The sequence below is a fragment of the Lepisma saccharinum genome, chromosome 17 (genome assembly GCF_977018435.1).
Source record: "Lepisma saccharinum chromosome 17, izLepSacc3.1, whole genome shotgun sequence".
NCBI classification, from domain to species: domain Eukaryota; kingdom Metazoa; phylum Arthropoda; class Insecta; order Zygentoma; family Lepismatidae; genus Lepisma; species Lepisma saccharinum.
Genome location: NC_139245.1, coordinates 32098711 through 32121994, shown reverse-complemented (window position 1 = coordinate 32121994; position 23284 = coordinate 32098711). Strand labels below are relative to the sequence as shown.

Here is a 23284-nt window from a genome sequence, read left to right as displayed (position 1 = left end):
CCGAAACCCCTGCCGTCGTAGCGCGCCGTGCTGACCACTGCGCTACGGAGGCCGGCACTTCGTCACTTCAGTACCTATTCATGTATTTATATTTTTAGTTATTTCCGTCGCCTGTCTACATCTCTAGCTTAATCGGAACGATGAGGAATTTAGAATAATTGAATAAACGTAACGAAACGTACATGCTTCGCCAATGATTCATACCGGACTTCTAAACAGCTTCAGAAACTTTGGCTCAAAGTTGGTAAGAGCCAGTGGCGGATTCAGGAATGGGACTCGGGAGAGGCGATATTCTCGCGGATGTTCATTCCAACCAATATTTACATAGTTTTTATGTAAATAATACATATCACTACTCCGTGCATTATAGGTATTACCGTGCACGGGGGAAAATAAGGATACCAGGTCCCATACCCGGATATGTGAAGGACGTTATTTTCTTCCAGAATTATTATCTTTCCATTGTCGTGATAAACCTAACGATATAGATATACGACGATAACATTACAAAGGAACAAGGCCCTTTTCTGTGGAATCATATCTCCTCTGTTGAGCCAAGAAAATAGAGAAATATACATTAGGATTGTTACTTATTTATTTTTGATTTCAATTATTACCAGAATATCACAATGCAGAAGTAGGAACAAACAACAACAATAATAATAATTGACATTCAGTTCTACAATCTCGTAGATCCATAATAACCATTCATAATGTTTTACACCAATGAATGATAGAATAGCTTACATATACAACACTGATATACTAATAAAATATAGATGACATATACAGTAATGTACGCAAAAACCTAGTTTAGGCAGTGTGGATCGCCCCATCGCACTTCCCGCGGATCCACGTCTCGCTATAGCCCAATTAGAATCACATGTCCGTTTCAGCCTATACTGCGAACGTGTCACAAATGTAATATACGCTCGGGAGTTACATGTGATGAACTGATGCAATCTCTATACGAAGCGCTGTACCAAACTGTATGGAGAGGGCCTTACCCATTTCCCTGTGCACGTAATGGTGATATTAATAACTCTATGATTAACAGAAAGGATAGCCCACTAAGGCTGTTATAATGTTCAAAGAGAAAAACCTAGGGGAAGGAGGAGAAATATACACGCTACGCAGGTCTTAATCCATGTCACATGTCCCTTGCTTATTGCACGTGTTGCGAACACGACATGGGAACCGACGAAACCGAAGATAAAATGGGGTGGAAACGCACGTTTATGTAAATGACTAATCTTCTAGTACATATCGCTTGGAAGTGTAAAATATACGAGTAACAAGCAAGTTCTCCAATGATCTAAGATGCGTGCATACTAAGTCACTGAGTAACAAATTTATTGATAGGCACCGCAGTGTGTGTGTGTGTGTGTGTGTGTGTGTGCATATATACGAGGGTAGATCAAAAAGTAAGATGCTGCGCTATAGTCAAGGCCACGTCGTATTTCTTATTGAACTGACGTCAACACATCCGCTGAAGAATGATACTTAGTGGGTCTCATGGACTGGAGCTACAGATTGAAGTGGGACTAGAACTAGTGATTGAATAATATATACCCTTACTATAATTTTGCATATATTTTATTTTTCTGAGTACCTTCTCTTTGGATTTGAATTTATTATTCCATTACAAAAATGGGCAGTTTTTATTTTTAATTGATTGCGTAGTGGCCCAGTCAGTAAGCCATCTGCCTGAGTGCCACGCAGTGAGTGAATGATCACAGATAGGGATTTCCCCGTCAGTATCTCTGCATAATCGGCTCTAGTGCTCATCCAGCCTCTCTAACTGCGACAAATCCTAGTGAAGGCGTCTGGAGTGTGGTGTTGATCACACCACACCCTCTACGCTCGATATCAAGAATGTGCTGTTTTATAGGATTTATAACAGAAAATATAGACAAGTTATGATCTCAGTATGACTAGCCTCCACTGCTATCGCAATTGCAATTATTAAAAAATGGTGGAGACACTATTGCGACATTCACTCAGAAAATGGTGGATGACAAAAAAGCATAGCTATATGTTGCGGCCTGCCTATAGAATGTCTAGCCACTAAGCCACCCACGTTATCGCGTGCTCTATGGCACGGGGGAGGGTGAACACAATGGATAAAAAAGAAGGTCACGAAGCGGTAAGTCATGTCAAAGACGCATAACAGGCATTTCATGACTCTTTCTTGTTCTTCCGCTCCTTATTACTAGTCCTAATTATATGCATATTATCCTGCAAAAGGCAAGCTTTTGTTCACGGAACACGTGCATGTAATAAGCCCAGCTGCCGGGAAAATTAAATAAAACATGAAATCATTATATACCTTGGCGTGCATGCGAGGGTTTTAAATTTTAATTTGCTGCAACAAATTTAGCAGATTATATGGAAGTTGCCATTTGACGCTTCTCAAAGGATGGGTAATTAACCGTTACGAACAAGGCGTTGTTTTTGTTAATCCAAGAAGTAATTCCTTGCGAGCAAGAGTACTTCTCCGGGAAGTCATCAACAATAGGCAAGCCCAGGTACCTGGAGACTCGTTTGGTGAGAATGAGTCAAGGCAAGGACTTTAGATAACTTTTCCTGCTCTCCCCAAAAATAGGGAATAGTTAAGCTGTAGAGCTGAATAAAGTTTAAGCTTAATAAACCTTTAACCTTGTCTGTATAGAAATAATAATAAGTAGTAGAGTAACAAAATGGAAACTTCATTAACTGCTTCATTCACTCATGAAATAAATTCAGAAAATGTGATAATTCGACTCGGGGAAAGATAAGAATATGTTTAACTGAAAGTTATTTTGACAGTCATTGAACTTGAATGTAAAATTATAATGGAGTCATTTTAAATAGAAAATGATAAGTTGTAATTTGTGATCTTACTTTACGAATAACGCATCTCGGCAAGGAATTTAAGTTTCTTTATGATTCTCTGCCATCTGTTGGGATTTTGAGACACTACAGTACGGCCAAGACCAGAATATGCTGGTGTGGTTGTTTGACTTTTCCATCCATCTTCCGTGACGTGTACGAAATGCTTCCCTGTAAGAGCCAATCACATTGTTTGCCTCCCCTATGTATGTGACGACAGAACCAGTGTGAGAACTACAGAAAATTAAAATGACTTGTGGAATTGCAGAAGATGTAAGAATTGTCTTAAGTTATAAGTTGTGTGGAGTTGAATAGGTGTTTACAAAGAGTTTTGTTTACAGTTTTCACAGCAGACGGTCAGCAAGGGGTTCTAAGATATGAGATAAGGGTGCGGAAGCGAGTCTCGACGAATGGAGGTGAGTTCGAGATAACGAGTCTATTGTGAGGCAAATGAAGGACAATATCAATGGCGTTTAAGTATGTTTTATTTTGCAAAACACACGAAGGTTAATTCTAAGACAGGCAATAACAATTATAAGCGATAGCAAGAAATTAGCAGCTCCTTTACCACAAGCAAGTTGTTCGCAATCGACAAAGTATCTCTGTGCTTTGGACTACGACTGTGGGACGGCATGGGTTCGAGTCCGCCTGGGTTCAATCTCTGGGTCCTCGGCCTGTGTATAGGACCGGTGGAAACCCACCAGAGTGAGGAAATTGGGGAGCTACGAGTGAGAAGCGTAATCCGGTCACGGATATCTCCTATAACGGCTGGGGGTTCGATGTCACCTCATTACTGGTTGAAGATCTCCACACCTCTAGGTAGGATTGTGGGAAGGAGACTGGCAGTCGGAAGATAGGCAAAGGCCCTTCCAGGGCTGTAGAGTCACGAGTTATGTTTATGTTATCTCCGTGGACATTCCCGTGATTCGAACACGGAACCTTCCTGACGGAGTGGTTAGCACAGCGCGCTACGACCCGCCAGGTGTCCGGGGTTCGAATCCCGGCCAGGACATGAGTGTTCTTTCCGAGTGTCTCATCAATTTCATCAAATCTATCAATCAGTCTTGTCGTAGCGCGTAACACTAGCAGCTACACTCCGTCCTAGGTATCGCAGGAGCAGTTGAAAGAAAACAAATCTTTGCCCAAGTAGTGACGCAAGACAGCTCCATAAATGAACACGTTAGAAGCAACGGGATTGGGTGACTGCAGTTACCAGCCTTCCCAGCATCGTGTACTGCTTCGCTGTGCCCACTCGATTTGCCTCCCGCACCCCCTCCTCTGCCGTTATGCGCGGCCTTGCTCCAGAGACGCCTGAGACAGGGTATAGGTTAATGAGGCTCCTATGGCGAGAAAGCCTTGGGTGGCAGTGATGGCTCGCCCTGTCATTCTTAATGCTCATGAAAATATGTAAACAAAGCATTGTGGGAAAGTATGACGGCGGTTATATGACGACAAGCCTGTTGGTAATGTAAAAAAAAAAGTGCTAATGATTTACAGCTAACAACATTCATGACAACGGCTGCCAGCGCCTGGAAAATATTTATCTCTCGCTGTCCATTAGCATTTCGTGTGAAAAGTACATGAACCATTTTTTTAATGCCATACGTCATTTTCAGATTGTGTTGAACTACAAGTGGGTCTGTGCATTCTAGAAATGAATGTTTTCTCTTTCTTACCGTCAGTAACTGTATGATTATTTGGGTGAAAATTAATTATCAAGTTTCGCCTCACCTTTAGCTTGTTTCGGCTATCTTTCGAAGAATTACCCTTACATTCTAAATTCTAAACTATATATATATATATATATATATATATATATATATATATATATATATATATATATGTTTAGAGTTTCCAGTGGACAGTCGAGGTGCAAGGGCTAACCCTTGAGACACCCAAATGTCAACCTCACTTCCACGTAGTACACCCTGGACGCACTTTGCAGACTAACAAGGCTCTGGCGTCTGAATCCATGGCCACTATAATCCTCTATGGGACTTTGTTGTGTATTGTCCGCATGTGTTTTGTGATTCTCCCTTCATCTCTTTCATCTTATCACCATTCATCCTCATCTTCACGATTATCTCAAATTGGAAGAAAAGCGAAGTAAAATAAACCAATGCATTCCAGTGGACACTCAACATTGGATTGTTGTCAGTGTTGTTAGGATTTTTGTTATGGCCTTCGTGACTACATGATACCGAAACCTCATGTCCCATTTGGTTCTCGTAAAGTTTTGTTTTAGAACGCTCAGATAGGCTAACCGAGACTGGAGCTACAGTTTAAAGTGTGATCCAAACCACTGTGCGACGTGCCTCCACCGGGAATCGAACCTGAGATCCCTTGATTACAAGGCGACGGCGTTACCACTGCGCCGTTCAGGAGTCTCAAGTTACTTCTCGTTTCAATATACATATTTTATTTTTTACTCAGTAATAGGGTTGAATTCTATATCATCTTCGGTTGGTATGTTTGCTCCCTTTACCCAAAATTAATTTTGAACTTCTTGTTTTCCGTTATCTGTCAAAATAGTGTGGATTTTATATGGTAACATTTTAATCAAATTACGTAAAAACTCAGCAGCTATGGGTTTTGTACCTCTTTTATGCAGCTCAACATCATGGTTTGTGGTATTTACATCCTACAAATTTTGAAGTGAGGGAACAAAGAACTCAGGAAAAAATAATAGTATAGGTTGTATTTGAAGACTCGTAGTTGGTATTTCTGATTTAAAATATTTCAGTTATGTCTTTGTGTCTGAATAAGTGTCTTGAAACTTGTACTATTGCAATTATTTTGGAAAACACAAATTCCAGCAGTGTATTACCTCTGGCAAGTGCAAATTTCTCCGTCGCATATGATAGAGTCGTCGCCTTGTAATCAAGGGGTCCCGGGTTCGATACCCGGTGGAGGTACATAGTGGTTCGGATCCCACTTTAAACTGTAGGTCCAGTCCCGATTAGCCTTTGTGTGCATAAAGTGGACTTAAAGCAACAAATCAATCAATCCGTCTCATATAACTTTGTTGTTTTAAAAAAGCTTTGAATGGCGGCCCAGGCTTCAACACCCCCCTAGCTACGAGTCTGAAAATTCATCCATAAAAACAATGAAAAAAAAAATCGCTTTTTACTCGAGATTTTTCGTCTCAAAAGTAAGAGGGGGGGGGGGGGATCACGCAAGGACGAAACTTACAAACGCACACCATTTGTAAGATTAGGGGCAAATTTATATCAAGAGGTTTGCGTAAATATAATTATGCCTCCTTCAGTGTTGACCGAAAAATTTAAGTTCGCACAGATTGGGACCGGACCTACAATTTAAAGTTGGATCCGGTCCAAACCGCTGAATGAGTGTTCACCGGATATCGATCCTGGGAAACTGGGAACTCAACATCGTCGCGCCTAAACTCACGCAAAATTTAGATATCCAGTTATTTTCTGAAAATAAGCTACTTGTTTCCATGTATCACATTCAGCCATATCGTAACCTTTTGATCGCACCAGACAAAAGTGCTCGTGTGGACAAAAGTATGAAGAAAAACCAAGAAACTCAAGAGACAAGCAAAAAGAGAGTGAATTGAAGAGAGGGGGAGGGGCAATAATAGGAGATATAAACGCAAGGCATTGTGGGGGAAGATCGGCACTTATCGCGTCTGAGATCTTAACCTTTTTTGTAGCTCAGAGGATCATGTTTTTCTCGCATATCGCGCATGTTTGCTTACTTTTAAAAGTTCGCGTGACAAGCTAAGCGGCAGAACCCAACACAATATGCAGACGATGTTATGATTATAATACACACACACACACAGGAAAAAAACTGCCCAACTTAAATTCTTCACCCACATTTGGATCCCTCCTGTGCCTTCCTTTCTTTGAAAATACTGGTTATTTTCGCCTTAGGGAACTTTTTTTTTCATCAGACTTTGATAATGTGTGTGTGTATGAGACAGCAAACAGACAAAAACTTAACCTCCACTTTTTATACCCTCCAGTCAGGGAAAAAGAAGCTTACAGAACATCAGTTGTTCAACATGCGAAGTTATACGGTTCGTTATTCGTGCGCAGACATGCTGGAGCTGGTAGTGTACGATTGTAGTCACAATATGTCCATGTCTGCAAGTTTTTCTTCCACGCCAAAAAGTATAATGGCAAGAGAAAACAGTTCGGTAAGAACGAACGCGTAAAAGTAAGTTTCAGTTACCCTTCTGTTAAGCTAAAACCTGCTTGTACTTCCTTTTATTTATCAATCTGTTATTGCAATATAACTATGTCAAGGCGAGATGTGAATCTATGCTAGTAGACGGCTATACACCCAATATGGATGTAAGAAATCGTACAAGGGCGCCCGTAGGATTTTTCTCAAGGGGGGAGGTCAAACTCATAGAAACTTTAATCTTTTATTATTATTATTATTATTATTATTATTATTATTATTATTATTATTATTATTAATATTATTATTATTGCTATTATTTTTATTTACTACTACTACTACTTTGCAAATCATAAAATTCAAATTGATTTGAAAATACTTTGGCGTTGTATACAACTTCAGACTCGAGTGTACTATTTAGATAGAAATTGGATGCGCCTTGATTCCTTTCAATAAACATCTATCACTTTGTTGATGAACAGTAGTTTGTCTTTTTGTACTTTTTCACTTAGAGATATCAATCAGTCAGAGACCACTTAATCTACTGTCCTTCATGGTACCTCTCTGATCCATGGTTTTACGTGCCGAAGGGTACTGTAAAATAATAGTAATGATATTAATAATAATGGTTGCTGCAACTTACGGCCTGTAAATCACAGAAAACAATACTTTTTTGTTGTAAAATATCGCTACAATTTCACCATTCGAATGACATTAACTCTTTCCGGAAATCCTCCCTGCGGCGCCCTTGATAGATTACATACATTTAACAAACCTACATTTGTAAATAGATGGATAAGTGTAAAAATAAGTTGATAATATTTATGTACTCTTGCGATAGTTCTTTCGTTCCGCACTCTTTCACACTAAAAAGAGCGAGTTGATTGTTTTCCGTCCGGGACAACATCCTGGGTAAAATACTGACATGTAACATGATTTAATTATTTAAAATGGCTTTTCCGCCGACTTCGGTTAATCACGATGCAAAGGTTAGATGCATTAGTGGAAACAATGCGTACATTTCCCATTTGGTTTCCTATTGTTCAAGCAGCTGGGTTCGAATTTCAGGAAAGTGTGGTGTAAATATATGTTTTTTAAATATATTTTTCAGTTTCTCCATTCATCGTCGTTACAAGGGTGGCAGTGATACTGTTAATAGTTTTGTATTGAAAATAAATCTGAGAAAACAAGCTAGTGAAACACTGCAATATAAAGAACAAGCCTTAGTGTTATTTTATTTGTGATGCAAATTCTCAGCACATGACTAGAATAGACTATTTTGGGACTCATAGATTTGAAAATATTTCATGTCGTCAACGGCTGTATATATAATATGACAAAAGTAATATTTTCGTCTTTATATTATGTGAGATAGAAAAAGGAAACTATTTGTTACATGAAGTTTATACTGACTGCTTAGTACTTTCGGTTACTTTCTTTCGGCCACCCTGTATAATATATTTACCTAGTATTGCCACTTAAAAAGGTGATACTTATGGAATTTATGTTAAGGGTGCCCGTAGTACTCTACATTGTTCGGGACGAAAGTAAACCAGAGAGAAATTAAGAAAAAATAAAATAATAAGTAATTGAAACATTATTTCTCGAATAATTTATAGAAAAAAAGATTTTTCTGGGAAAAAAAGTGGAGTTTGAGTTTAGCTTGAATGTTTGAAATAGTAAGTAAGAAAAATCAAATATCAAATTAAAATTAAAAAATATACCAAATTAATAAGTTTTCAATCAACACCTTTTTCCTTCATATAATCACTTAGAAAGCAAAACAAAGTATTCTCGTGCTGTTACAGTGTAGAAAGTTCACGCAAAACTGATACAAGACGTTCTATTCATTGGTATTTAATTACTGGAAAGTGTTGTATAGTGCAAAACATTTTGGAACTACGAAACTAGATTGAAAATATAACACTTAAATTCTCAATTCCTTCTGACCAGGACTACATTTCGGCCTGTGGGCGAATATATTTTGGACGGTAAAATTGCTCTTTCGACGTCTCGGTTTTTCTTTAGCTTGTTTTGTTGTTACTTCAATATTATTATTATTGTTATTATTATATTCATCTACCGGCTGTGATTGAAACCAAATGGTGACCGCACGAAACGAAATGGCCTCGTTTCTTCGAACAAAAAATAGCTACTCAAACGTTTTGAGTTTTATCAATAAATAATAAAAACAAATGTTTACTATTCAATGTCTTGTATTTTGTGAGCCTTGTAAGATTATAATTCAGCAAGAATTCTACAGTTTTTCGACAAAGGTAGAAAAATATTTTAATTTCTTAATAACAGAAAATTAGACGTCTGTGTTTTTCCTGGTCGTGGAAATGTGTTCAACTTGTCAACAGAGCTCTAAACAGGAGAGAAACAGGGAAAATGTCGCCTGTTTCGAGTAAAATTTTAATACGTAAGAAGTCGGCATAAAAACATTAGGAAAATATGGTGCATGTAAAAGTGCATTTAGATCTCCCAGTAATTGGAGGAAAGGGCAAAGAGATGCGTTTCTCCAATTTAATGTGGCAGATTCACAATTAACAACTTCTTCACGAAAAGAAATGTGACAGGGCCGACATATTTACACTGGGTTAAGGGAGGCTTCTTAAATCCGGGCTTACTCGTTGCATTTATCAGTAATTCATAAAGACAATACGTAAATTAATAAATATCATATAATGTATGCACAAACCCGCTCCTCAAAATACTATTCTACTGGTTTGAGATTACCGCATGTCAGTATTACAATATTTAATTAACGACGGATTAACTGTGCATTTTCTTCATACATGTCGTCATTCATAAATTTTATTTCTACAAGGCTACTGGAATTACATTTATCAATTTTAAACCAAGGCCTGTTAAAGGTTGGCATTTATCGAAATTGTTACAATACTGCTGTTGGAGTTAGCATTATTTCAATACATGAACTTCGTAAAAATGGTTTGACGGTTTGAAAGTACTTGGGAGAAAATATGGAGGAAATTATACTCTTAAAACAATAAATATTAACAAATTCATCACGATTCAATGGTAACAATTATTACTATATTTTTAGACCCCTCGTTGCTTTTATAAAGTTCTCTGTAAGGGTTCATGTATTGCTGATTAATATGAAGGGCTCGCAATGTTTTCATTTCTGACAAACAAATAGGGAAGCAAGAAAGTAACATTTAACAGAATCATTAACGTTGATAAACTACAATTCGTTCGTTTTGGCTCTGGGCCGAGATAGCGCGTGACATGGTGTAGATGCCGGCATTTTCGTCCCGTAACGTCTCTCTTATTTACGCACATATCTTTAGCATGTAGACAATTACATTTATATTGCATAACGGGTACTAACCTGTGTTATAAGAGTTCTTCAAAGTTGTTCACGCGCTATATCGGCCCAGAGCCAAAACGAACGCACTGTATAATTGGGCAAGATCCAGTATAATGTATTCTCTGACGGATGTGGATTTTTTTAAAAATTGTTATTTCTGTTTTCTTAAAATCAATCATTGAGTGTCCGGGAACATAATAAACACACTCTTTCAATACAACATTTAAAGGTTACTTGTTTATAAAAAAATTATATCCACAACGAGTTAAATAGTATACGTATTTTATGTTTTTAAGCCGTACTTACATTTTCAAGAACATATTTTATTGATATATTTTATTTGTCCCGCTAAAATCTAAATACAATTATTTCTTTCATAACTTACTGTTTTTACGTGCGTGAATACTTTAGATATGAATGTACCAAAATATATCCAGGACATGTTTTCTGACTATATTACTGAATTTCATTTTTATATCCGTTTATTCAGACCAATTTTCCACACAGCTTGAAGTTCACAACTTAAAAAAAAAAAAAAATATAAAGCAAACTCTATAATTACGGATTTAGCAGTACAGATATAAATCGTGTTATTTGTCAGCGTTGAAAATGTTGTTGTTGAATTCTGAAGCTCTTACTATTATCTTATCAAAAATTAAGTCTATATCTCATGCTCATGTTTACATTGTTTACAACATTTGATTGTGTATTTTCGTGATTCATACCGCCCTATTTTGCTATATTGATATACGACTAGAGGTTCCAATTACTGATAAGTACCAAATACACCTTCAACAAAAACATTCTTGAAATATCCTTATAAATTAGCAAAAGAGAGGCATTAGCTGGAAAGCAGTGAAAGTTAAATAACTGAGAAATTATTATTATTATTATTATTATTGTTATTTTCTCTTGTATATTATAACTGTATTTGATGGATGATTCTGTGAAGTTTATATTATATCGTTTGCCTTATTTCTCTTTTGTTATATTACAATAAAACAACATATGATATACCGGTAAATCTTCCGTTCAATCAATAATATAAGGAATTGTAAGATTGTCATAACGTCGTCGCCTTATAATCAAAGGGTTCCAGTGGAGGAACATAATGGTCCCGATCCCACTATAAACTGTAGGCCCAGTCCTGATTAGCCTATCTACGCATAATAAAATGGACTTCAAACTCGAGAAAGTCAAGATTGGCGTATATAGTAAATTGAGAAAAAATTGTTCAGTGATTGATTGTATCACCATTAGAGAAATTACAATAGCCCTGTCTTGTTTATTTTATTCAGGAGAAAATGACATCTTTTACAATATGTTCGCATACCTAATAATTATTAATCACCGAGGCAATTAGTATATGGTCGTAAAGGTGATTCAGTTCGTGTCGGAGAGTAACAATTTTGTACTGTAAACAGTTCGTGTTGAGTTACTTAACGTCGTTTATCTGTCCAGTTAGTTTAGCAGAGACTGGAAAGATAGCAGAAATTCTACTATCAAATTTAGTAGACATGCAATTTGGGATGATAGAATTTTGCAAGTGAGATTCACAATTTGGGCCTGTCTTTTGTTGCTCCTTGCGTGCCACTCCTTGAAAGGACTGTACAATTTATGCAACAGAATTAATTTTCTGTGATTTCAGAGTGCATGTCTACAGTCTAAGCGCTGTAAATATTATAAGATCTGCTTTTAGTTGTTAGATTTCTTAAATTCCTCACACCACCACTCATCTCAAGAGCTAAGGACACAATGAAATCTCACCTTCAGTATTATATGTGTGTGTGTGTGTGGATATATATATATATATATATAGATATGTACGCGTGTATGGTTTTTGTATGATATTCTTACAATGCAGAAAAATTGAAGTACAACGTTCAGTTATTTTAAAAGGTTAATTGTTATCTGACTTTAGAAAATATGCGGGGCGAGCAGATGGGGCTACAACCCTCCTGAAATTTTGAAAAAATCAAAATTTTCCAAATAAAGATCTCGGAAAGACAAGTGGCAAATACAACCCCCCCCTCTTAAATCGACCCCCGATTATCATTAGTGACCTTGAATATTTTTTTTAAAAAATTAAGGTTAAAAATGGTAATTACGAAATATTTTATTGTTATCCCACCCCCGCCTTTACAATTCCAGCACCCTCCGAAAAAAAAATTGTTGCTACGCTAGTGCTGTCTTATATTTTATTACAACTTTGTTGAAGCTCTTGAGAATGATGATTGTGTAGTACCATTAAGAAAGAGTTCTTAATAATATTATTTATTTGATGACTGTGGCTACATGCGCAGTTTGTAGACTTATTCGTTGCAAATTCAACGCCGTTCCTTTATGCATTTCTTCTTATTTGCATACGCCTACATAGCATTTGTCACTTCATAGACTGTCATGTATGACAAATTTAGACTCTAAAAGTACATCTTGTAATTCGTGACGTAGCTGGTGCATCGACACCTTCAACTTCTTGCGAAGTGACAGGCGGACGTCCTCATGTGAGAAAATTGCTCTGTCCAGAGACATATTTCAATATCTGAAAGCCCACATGCATGAGCAAACATATGCAGCTTGCATGCGCTTGTCGTTCGGCCACATTTAATGCTTCCGCTTACGCATGTGTTATGAATTCGGTGCATATGCGACCACATGCAGTTCGGACGGTAGGTTGAATAAATCAGAAGGCCGTCAGTGGCGAGATATTTATGTTTTGTGCACAGTTTAGGGGAGGGAGGGGGTCACAGATTTAACGCACCCGTTCGATTTATGAGTTGCTGAAAATTGTTATTTCTTTGAAAGTGGTCAAAGTTTATGGATACAAGAAGTGAAATTCCTATGTTGGAAGGTTTTGTTTTTTTATTTTTTTATATAAACTTGACAATGAGGATGAATGCTGATTAGATGAATTGATGAAGGAACATTTGCAGCAAGGACGGGTTCTGGGGGTCCCGACCCCTCGAAAAACCTAACAAGTCTAATATTAAATAAGCAAATATTTGCTGTTTAGTGTGAAGTTGATTTACTTCAACAGAACTTACATAAAGACAAGGAGTAGTTTGCGATTATACAGCTTTCCGTTGACAATGCCTGTGAAAATTCTTGCGTATCACTCACTACCAATAATAATAATAATAATAATACGTATTAAAAATTACGATCAGCGACTTTACTTTGCAACAGCTGGACATAACAACCTTTCTGGCATTCAATAAATAATCCATTTAAAAAAATATTCTTGACATTAATTTCTTTGGTAGGTCAGCTGTTTTTATACAAGTTTCAGTAATCTCAAGACATAAGCTAGATAATGAATATGAATGAATTGGCCTAAAATAATATTATTGATTTGTTGTTTTAAGTCCACTTTATGCACAGAAAGGCTAATCTGGACTGGACTTACAGTTTATTGTGGAATCCGAACCAATGTTCCATGTGCCTCCACATAATAGTATTATTTATTAATAGGCAATCTTATTAACCTATTGATAACAAAGTTTATTATTATTACTATTACTAGTACTACATGCGTAATAGTTTCGGGCCCTTAGATATAGTTCTAGATACGTGCCTGACTTGCAGAGTAAAGCCCATCTCATGGCCGGGGTTCAAACCCGAAATCTTCGATGTCGAGACCGTGAGTCGACTACTAAATGACTTGAGAAAACAAGATTGTACCCATTGAAATCTCATTGGGATAATGTCGCGCTACAAACTTCTTCACACGCTTCACAAATCGTATGAGCAATAAAAGAAGAAAACCTTGAGAAATATTTGCAAAGCTACACTAAGAAAGCTGTTACGTTGCATTTAACCAAAAATATTTGATTGGGCTTTTCGGTAAACAAGCAAAAATGCAAGTAGCCGTTACTAAGTGTTAGTTTATTCTAATTTTGAATAAATTACATGGTAATTCTAAATCAATTAGCTTGATTTGGTCAGAATTGCTACTGGTGGACAATCATTGTTTTGTCACGTACATCAGCTTACATGATTTCATTGTTTGAAACAAACTTTTCTGTGTATTATTATTTGCTTACCGGGCTAATGTTTTTTCTACTAGCACATGCTAATTTATAGATTTCATAATTACTTTTACACAAGTATTTTGGTTGCAAAATTTCACTTACTGAGTATTTGAAGTTACTAAATTTTAAAAATCACGTACGATTAGAATTCATTCAAGACCATTTAGGACAATCTTCTTGTGGGCTAGAAATAGAAAATAAGCTTCCTGCGACACGAATATTGACAATAAGAATGTACGAAAGGAAATTGTAAGACATGTCTTACTTTTTTCAAAATTTAGAATAACAAAACGGTTTATAGAGGAAATTAGCTTGCAACATGGCCGATATTTGTACATGACCGCTGTGTAGCATTATTATTTGCGAATTAAAAGTTAAGCACCGTAGACCGTAGTTTTAGAGACTTCAGTAGCTCCTAACTGTATTAGAGTTTCTTGTTGAAATACAGCTAAGATATTTTTGTTTTCAATTGTTAGTAGATAACATATATTTTGTTTTATCCCAATACCCACAATTTTCCTTCCGAAAGTTAATACGCCAGAATATGAATGCTCAAAGCTGTACTGAAACCATGAAGGTAAGTGAAAGATTTGATCATCATATTTTGGTTTACGGTTTCGACAATGCTCTTCAATTATTTCATGTGACGTCTGAATTACTGTTTGAAATTAGGATAGCACAATTTTGGCCCTGACCAGCCTATTAGGACGCCAGTTTGGGATAGATGCAGTTATGCTTATAAGCTTGACGGAAATGTACGTATTCTTGTCTTTTCGATACAGGAACGTGGAACTGATTATTGATTTCAGTGCCCATATTATCTACATTTCTTAGTCAAGAAATTTCAACTACACCTTAGTCTGTTTCCTTTCGGTCTCTTACCTTAATTTAAAAAAAAAATACAAAAACAAATGTCGGTGACGCAACAGTTCGTTGAGGACCAAAGCCTGCCAAGTTTTTTTGTTGTTTTTTTTTAATTGGGTGATGATGCGTGGTCAGCAAATCGACTCCCATCGCCGCTATGCTTTCAAGTAGCTCCCGTATCCTCATGCTGCTGGATCAAAACAGAAATGTTTGAGCTCCCACAGGATTAGAACCTCTAACCCCTAACCACTAAAGTCGAGAGCGCTGACCATTTGACAAACAGCAGCTCTTCTTGCATTATACAAAGCAACACTAAAAATACTTGTTTTGGACTCGAACTCGTAATTCCTGACTTCGAAGCACATTCACCAATAATTTCCAGTACTTGAACTTAATTTACAGAATTGCACAGGAAAGGCTTTTGTGAGAGAATAGAAATCCTGAAACTGTTAATTTTACAAAATTGTATTTTTCTAAAATAATAAATTCACTTCTATTAGGAAGTTCATAACACTTAAAAATAGGGAAGCCTAACTAAATATGGAAAATGGAATTTCAGAAGTCTCCCACCTATATATTGTACAATTCGATCGCTGAAAAAATGTGGGAATTTTATGCGCGAAAGCGTACCAGACACATTTGGAAGACGGTCTAACATTTTTATACACTTTTTTTTTAAAGTTAGTTTTCGGAGTTTCATGGAAAGTGTTTTTATTTTCATTTTATAGTATAGTTTCCAAAAGAATAAAAACAATATATTGTCAACTCTCAACCCTAATATAATTGAAAATACAGTTAGGCCTAAAATTGCTAAATTAGTAAATATAATCGCGAAGCACGGAAATTTCGATGCAACAGGCATCTTAGAGGAGCGTCGAGTGATTGAAACAAAGACGCGATTCGACGCTTTATCCGGGAATCAAACTCATGACCTCCGAATAAGTGAAAATACACTAGCATGAAGGTTATTTGCGTCACTTTGCTAGTGATTATCGAAGTTCGCAACGACGCCAGAGGTACTAGCTTTGAATTCTAGGTCAGGCACAGGTATTTCGCTGTTTCTGAGTCCAGGAGACAATTAACATTGGTATTTGGTCTAAAACTAAGTGTCCTCAAACGAGTGTTTTATTCGGCATCCAGTAATTATGTTACAATATATATTTTACAAGTGTTGGTCCACTCATTGTCTCTTATTTCTCTTCAGCTTAATCGCGCCGATGATAATAAATGGATATAATAAGTTAAAGAACTAACATAATTATAGAGCTACATTTATGTCCTGTCCGGGACTTGAAAGCAAAACCTTCGAAGGTGAAATCATGAGTCTAACAATCAACACGTTTTACCTACGAAATGACTACTTTTTATGTGTTTAATTTACGCAGTAGATATATACAGCTAGGCTAATCGTGACTAAAGAAGAGGACAACAGCGCTACAGTGAATGGAAGGATATAACATGAACATTTTATGTCTTTCTCGGGATTGGAACACAGGACCTTTCGTTGAAAAGCAACCTGCATTTATCACTGAACCACGAGAACCGAGTAGGCAGCTTAATGCATATAATCATGTCGGCTCTCGCTGCGGAGTGGTTAGAGTAACACGCTACGATACCAGAGGATGTTTTTTAGTGTCTGTCTGTCACGATTTACCTAAAAAAGTAGGAAACCAACATAAAATAATAAAAAAATATAATACAAAAATGAATGAATATGTTCTTATGAATGTCAAACTGTCGAGTTTTATTCTTGTTTGTTTGTTCGGTAAAAGAGAACTATGTAGGAGAACGAAAACAACAACAAAAAACATAATCATCATTATCATTGTCTCGTAATAATTGTTGCAAGGCAGACGCAACAGTTGTTTAATGCTTAATTCAGTGTTAGATGTTTGCAAAACTGGAGGCGACATAATGGGATATGTTGCACGAACTGATAACTATGTTGTCGATTCCTTTTAATATCACCATACACTGAATTAGCCGAGGATAGTCTCCTGACACACACACTACTACCACCACCAGCTTCTAATATTACTACTACTACTACAGTGCACTGACCGAACCGTGATTCAAATATTCATCGAACTGCAACCGTAATTGAGTTATTTAAAGTTGTGTATATCTTTCTGCTGGATTAAAACGACGGTGTAACTTACAAGACACCCCTTAGTCGAATAAATGTAGTACTTTGCATCACAATTATCTGCTAACTTATAAGCATGTTGGGAATAAAAGTGTGGCTAGTACATTAACGAAAATCACCATATCTTGTACAAACACTAGTAACACTAGTAAATCGTGATAGGGTGTGCAATATGTCACACCCTATCACGCTAAATTAGGCATAGTTTTACGAAATTCATTTGTTCTCTCCAGAATCACGCCGTGGTCTTTTACGAGGTATGCTAGGGTTCGTGTCTGGCCTGATACATGCTTTTTTTTAGATTGATTTGCTTTGTTTAACTTCGCTTTTTGTGCCACTTTTGGCTAATTTGCGAAGATGGGGATGAAATTTATGAACACTCACAAACATTCATGCCCAAGCCGGGATTCGAACCTGGGACCTATGGCGTCTTAGCGCGATGTGCTAACCACTCCGCCACGGGTGCCGGCTCCTGATACATGCGTAAACGTAGTGTGAATTATATATTGGATCAACTTGTGTATGTGTGTGTATTTCTGGAGGACTGGAACGTACCTCCTGCTTCCCAGGTTGCGAAATCCTTGGGGGACAGGGGAATTCCCCCCCACAAACAATTTTGTTCTAAAAAATCCCTCCCACCAAAAATTTCCTAGGGGGTAGAAATTTTGTTATAAGAACGAAGACGGGAAATTAGTTTTTTAACAGCAAATATACTTTACTAAAAGTTAATAAAAAAAGAACGAAATGAACGTCTGTGGGGGCGTTCGGGAGTGTTACAACAATAACAAATTATGCACAATAATAGTAAACAACAATGCAAGACAAATATAAGTATGAAATCTAATTGATTTATATTAATAAAAATCAACAATTAAACGAAAACTAAAACATAAATCAATTTCAACTATTTTGTCATCTATTGACATTTTATCCAGTAAAGGAATTCATTAGTTTGCTACTTTATAAATAGCCGATATAAATGTAACAAATTAATTCCATCATATATATTTAATAATTTATACATTTAAATATTTAGTAATTTACTTTTATGCGTATGTAACAAAATAATAAACGTATATCATTCAATTAATATACGTGTGTATATACGTATATGTGTGTGTAAATTAAGATCATCCTCCCCCAACCAGTCTTTAATAATTTCGCATCCTACTGCTTCCGATATCGCCCACTGCAACATCATTCATTCTTGTAATGAAGAACGCCCTAGAGGCAAATTCCGGAGGTAGAAGTGATAAAGACAGATAATTGCTACAGGTAAAAGCAACACTGGGTTCTACTTGCTTCAGAATTTATCTTCATACTGAGAATGCATAACAGTGCCTTACGTTGTTGTTTATTAAAATATTGAGTCACGGCAGAAGCGAATGCTTGGTCACGAGTTCAAGTCTCGTGCCGCGTATCTCTTATTTTATCAACGTTGTGACTAATTGTCACTACCACGTCATCAACCCAACACAGTGGCAGTATGAAGCCTGGGTCCTGTCGTTTTGGTCAGCCACCCCTCACTTTTTAAACTAGGATGTCACCTGTATATTTCTACTACGCTAACCTTGACGATTGGCATTTCGATAAGCACAAGACAACTCTAGACAACATGGTTTGCTTATCTTACGTGAATCCCGGCAACAGTATAAAGTTTCGGAAACGTTTTTTTAAAAGAATATCTATTTGACCCTGAAAGGTAATGTGAATTCATGATAAAAGTTAATAAATAATACTTATTTTCTCATTGTTTCCTATTCGCGAATGTTAAATGTACAGTTTAATTGCGAGAATTAGCAATACGACGCCAAACACGCAGGCGCGCGGTAATAAAGAAACTCTTCTTGCTTTTTGAAAATACTGGAAGAGACACGGTTAGTGAAGTAAACACACACGAGAAGACGATGTATAGACAGCCGACAACACCGTCAACATTCACATGCAATACAAAACGACTCTACTACCTACTAGGCAAATAAATATGAAATCCGTTATCAATGATTCAGCGCTCCATCATGCTTACAAACAATAAAAAATCTTAAGTTATATTTCACCGAGCTATTATGTGCTTAGCCCTTATTATTGACAACTTCGCGCAAAACTTCAGAATGACAAAGAATAACATTTTCTCTAGCAAAAAAAATATACCATATTTATCCTCAATATTTTTGCCGCCTTGACAAAAGTCTATGCAAAGTTCTAATTCTGCGATGCAATAACTTGCACAATGTTACACAAACTTTGCGTGAACAAAACATGACAACAAAAAACACATGAATCCTTACGTGAGGACTGTGTTACTAATATTTAGTCGCAAGCCTGGTCATTTAGTAAAATGCAAAGAAATATTGCTACAATTCCTTTCACGTGGTGATAAAAGGTTAGAAAAACAAAAGGTAGAAATTGTGAAGTGGCGATCACACAGAAAACCTGACTCGTGAAAATCAGTAAACACATGTGACAGATATTTTTCTTGTTTCATATAGAATGTTAACGATTATTTCCACTTGTGGCATCACTGCAAATTGTGTACTCCCAGTTTTTTTTTCTCTTCATTTAAAATACTTCCAGTTAAAATCGCCGTGAACTTGTCTCGCGCAAAAACGGAATTAAAGAACGTTGCTCCTGTGAAGAACATTTTGCAAACAGGCCGAATACGGCCAAAATCCTAGGCGTATGTTTTCTATATATATATATTTTTTAAACAACATTCGAGGAAGGAGTATTAAACCAGGAAAGTTCCGAAATCACTTTGCTGAAAGTATGAATTATAGAAAATATTAAACAGCAACTGTACAATACGCTCAATTCGATTAACAAATTTGGGGGAAATATTTGTAACGTTCGTACTAGAGTCGATCGCTTGCTATTCTTTTATGAAACATGCCTTTCGTTGTCTGAATGTACACTATAATTCACGCACATCACACACACAAGAGGCACGTACGCACGCAGCGTTATTTGAGGTTTGCACACGTCCGATCCCTCGGAGCCATGCGTACGTCTTGTAGATACAAGATCGAGGATCGCAAGATTGTCGAACCGGGAAGTGGTGCGTCCTAAACCCAGCGTTTATTTAAATCAGATCCGGGCATGGTGTGATCCCTTGGTCGTGAGCATGTTCTTTTTTATAGTAAAGTTCTGAGCCGAATTCCTAACTTCCCATCACAAATCCCTTTGAATTCCTATGCACTTTCCTCATCTTGCACAAACCAGGAAGACGTCTCGCCTCCCTTATCTGAATAATCCTTCTTTAGGACACTTCGGAATTGGAAAGGGTTTTTGGAGTGTGGGGTGTCAAGAGGGGGCAAAGGGGGGTAGGGGGAAGAGACGTCATCGGATCTGGGATTACACAATCCTCACTTGCTTGGTGCACAGCACGGTTCCTCAAGAACACACTTGTTCTCTACCTGTGTGTGAGAGTGAGAGTACTACAGTCAGGGAGAAAAAAAAACGGTCACATGTTAAAAGTGCGTAGGACGGTCTCTCTTGCAACAGTGACATCACATGGCCGGGTAACACATGTGCTGACGGGACCCAGTAGAGAAGATCCAGTTTTTCTTGTCTCTGACTCTCGTTTTTTTTTCCTTCTCTCTGACGGTCGACTTTCCACTTCGCCGGTTGACCGTAATCGCTCTGCCAAATTCAGCGATGCGACCCTATCCCGGCGGCGGGAGGTTGTGGACGATTTCGCCGGCAAGTGGAGACTCCCGGTGTCGCGTTTTCGTGACGGGACAATATCGAGCCCGCAAGGCGGAAAGATCAAGACGTACAAGTACCACAAGTATCCTCAAAAAATGCAAGATAAACAAGGCACCACTTCTTAACGTCACTTCACAACGCGAGTCGTAACATCCACGAAAAAAGGCACATGAACACACACACAACATTGTGCACAACAGCACAAAAACAAAGCACTTTCTTAGCACCGGACGGTTGAACAGTGTACTTACCATTTTGAAGAGAACTCGCTAGACCCTCCTCGCTCTCCAAGTGTCGAATAGGCCGTGCTTGCTTCCGACGAGACATTATCTTCACGTCTATTGTCCCTCCTTTCGTCCTATTCTGTCCTTCTCCGTTTGCTTCCAGAGGACGAAATGACAAACTTGGTGGAAAGCCTTCAAAATTTGCCCCCCCTAATTTATCCACATTGCTCTCCACTGCGCAGGTCACTATTTATGATTATCAATATTGGGCGCTGCTTATGATAATTCCATTCAGTGCGGAAAGCGCCTTCCCGATTGGTCTGCTCCACGCCGATGCCGGCATAAATATGGATATGAAAGAGCTGGGCTCACCCAGTCTTCCGAGCCGATACCGCGCCTGCTTGTGCCTCGATGTTACTCCCTACCTACAGCTACCGACCCCTCCGCTCGGCTATTATACTTGGTTATGAGAGAGCGCGTCAAATAATGTATAGATAGCACGTCCGGGGGACGGGCCGGCAGCAGGAACTCGGCATCGTTCGGCAACTTTCGGTATGAAGATTCCCTCTTCGGGGCTGGGAGGTAACTCTCTCATCGTCCGCTAGGAAGCGACACAGTGCTTGCTCGGTGACTGGCGTTCGGCTGCTCCGTTCCCCTTTTTCCCAACCACCTACTTCGCGGGGGAGGAAAGAGTTTCATTGCCGCGTTTTTTTGCCCTTCCTGTTCGCTTTTTTTCCGCCTTCTCTCTCTCAGCCGACGTACACAAAACGCGCAACCGGTAAATATTGGAACAGGCGCTTTACTGGTGATCCTGCAAATGAACGAAGTACAGTACCCAATAATGATGGAGCAATAAATAATATAATTATGGCCTTAGGATGGACATAATAGCATGTCATGAGCGTCGGAAAAGAGGCGTTTGGAGCGTCTGGCAATAATTCAGCGGTATGATATTGTATGGTATGTCGTTCCCAAATAATATACAAGTAGCCTAACGCCGACTACCGTGTAGGATTATTCAGAACATCGCGCTACGATGTCAGGAGTCCTGGGTTCGAATCACGGCATGGGCATGGCCGTTCTTTGTGTTTCTTCATTTTCATATCATCACTCATTCTCATCTTCCCGATTAGCCAAAAGTGGCAGAAAGCAAATCAATCAATCAACCAAATAATGTACAGGTAACGTTTTGATTTGGCCTGTCTTTTGATACTGCCACCATATTTGTATATTTAAAAAAAAATAATTACGTCGCTACTCTGCCACTTTTGGCCAAAATCGCCCATAGGAACAAGGCGACCCGCAGGAATTTTTTTCTTCGGGGGGGGGGGGGGGGGCAGAGCTGGCAAAGTGGGAAAAACGTGGAGTGATACCATCCGCCCAGTTAAGTAAACCCTCACAAAACATCCCTCACTTCACTACGATAAATAGGCACCACCCTCCCACCAACTGTATTTTCTAATTTTGATCCATGCGAGTATACCCCAAGTGCCTTTTCCAGATATCTCAGGAGGGGCAAGTGCCCTCCGCGGGCGCACTTCCACGGGAGTTATTGATTGTTCGATAAAATTGATGAAGGAACGCCTACACAGCAACTCCCACGCCCAGGGCGGGACTCGAACCTGGAACCTTCGGTGGCAAGATCGTGAGTCCACAGCTTTAGCCATGGAGGCGACAATAATGCCATTATGATAAATACAGCAGACGTCACTCCGGTTGAGATGGTGCTTTTGATGAAGATGCCGCTTTACCACCTCCGTGGAGGAGTTGTTATCGCATCGAGCTGCGATTCCTGGACATATCACTGATTCTTCTACTTCATTACTCCATATTCGTCGTCTCGATTAACCTAGATAGGTGAAAAAGCAACCATGATTTCTTTTGCCGTTGTTCAACTATTTGTAATAGTTTCGTACTGGCACAGGAGTACTTTTATGTGACGTAATATACCAACATG

General features: G+C 38.1%; 1 protein-coding gene across 4 annotated transcripts in view; it reads right to left on the bottom strand.

The window, feature by feature from the left end:
• The window catches only part of LOC146001663 (sal-like protein 1), a 221358-nt gene extending 199503 nt beyond the window's left edge, over positions 1-21855 (bottom strand). For 2 of the 4 annotated variants that reach the window (XM_083139278.1, XM_083139279.1), the window contains exon 1: positions 21355-21855. In XM_083139278.1, coding sequence (XP_082995404.1) covers positions 21355-21430 — 76 coding nt within the window. In that variant the 5' untranslated portion in view covers positions 21431-21855. The remainder of the gene's footprint in view (positions 1-21354) is intronic. The other 2 variants (XM_083139276.1, XM_083139280.1) reach the window with 2 other exon arrangements.
• Positions 21856-23284: the final 1429 nt, after the last annotated feature.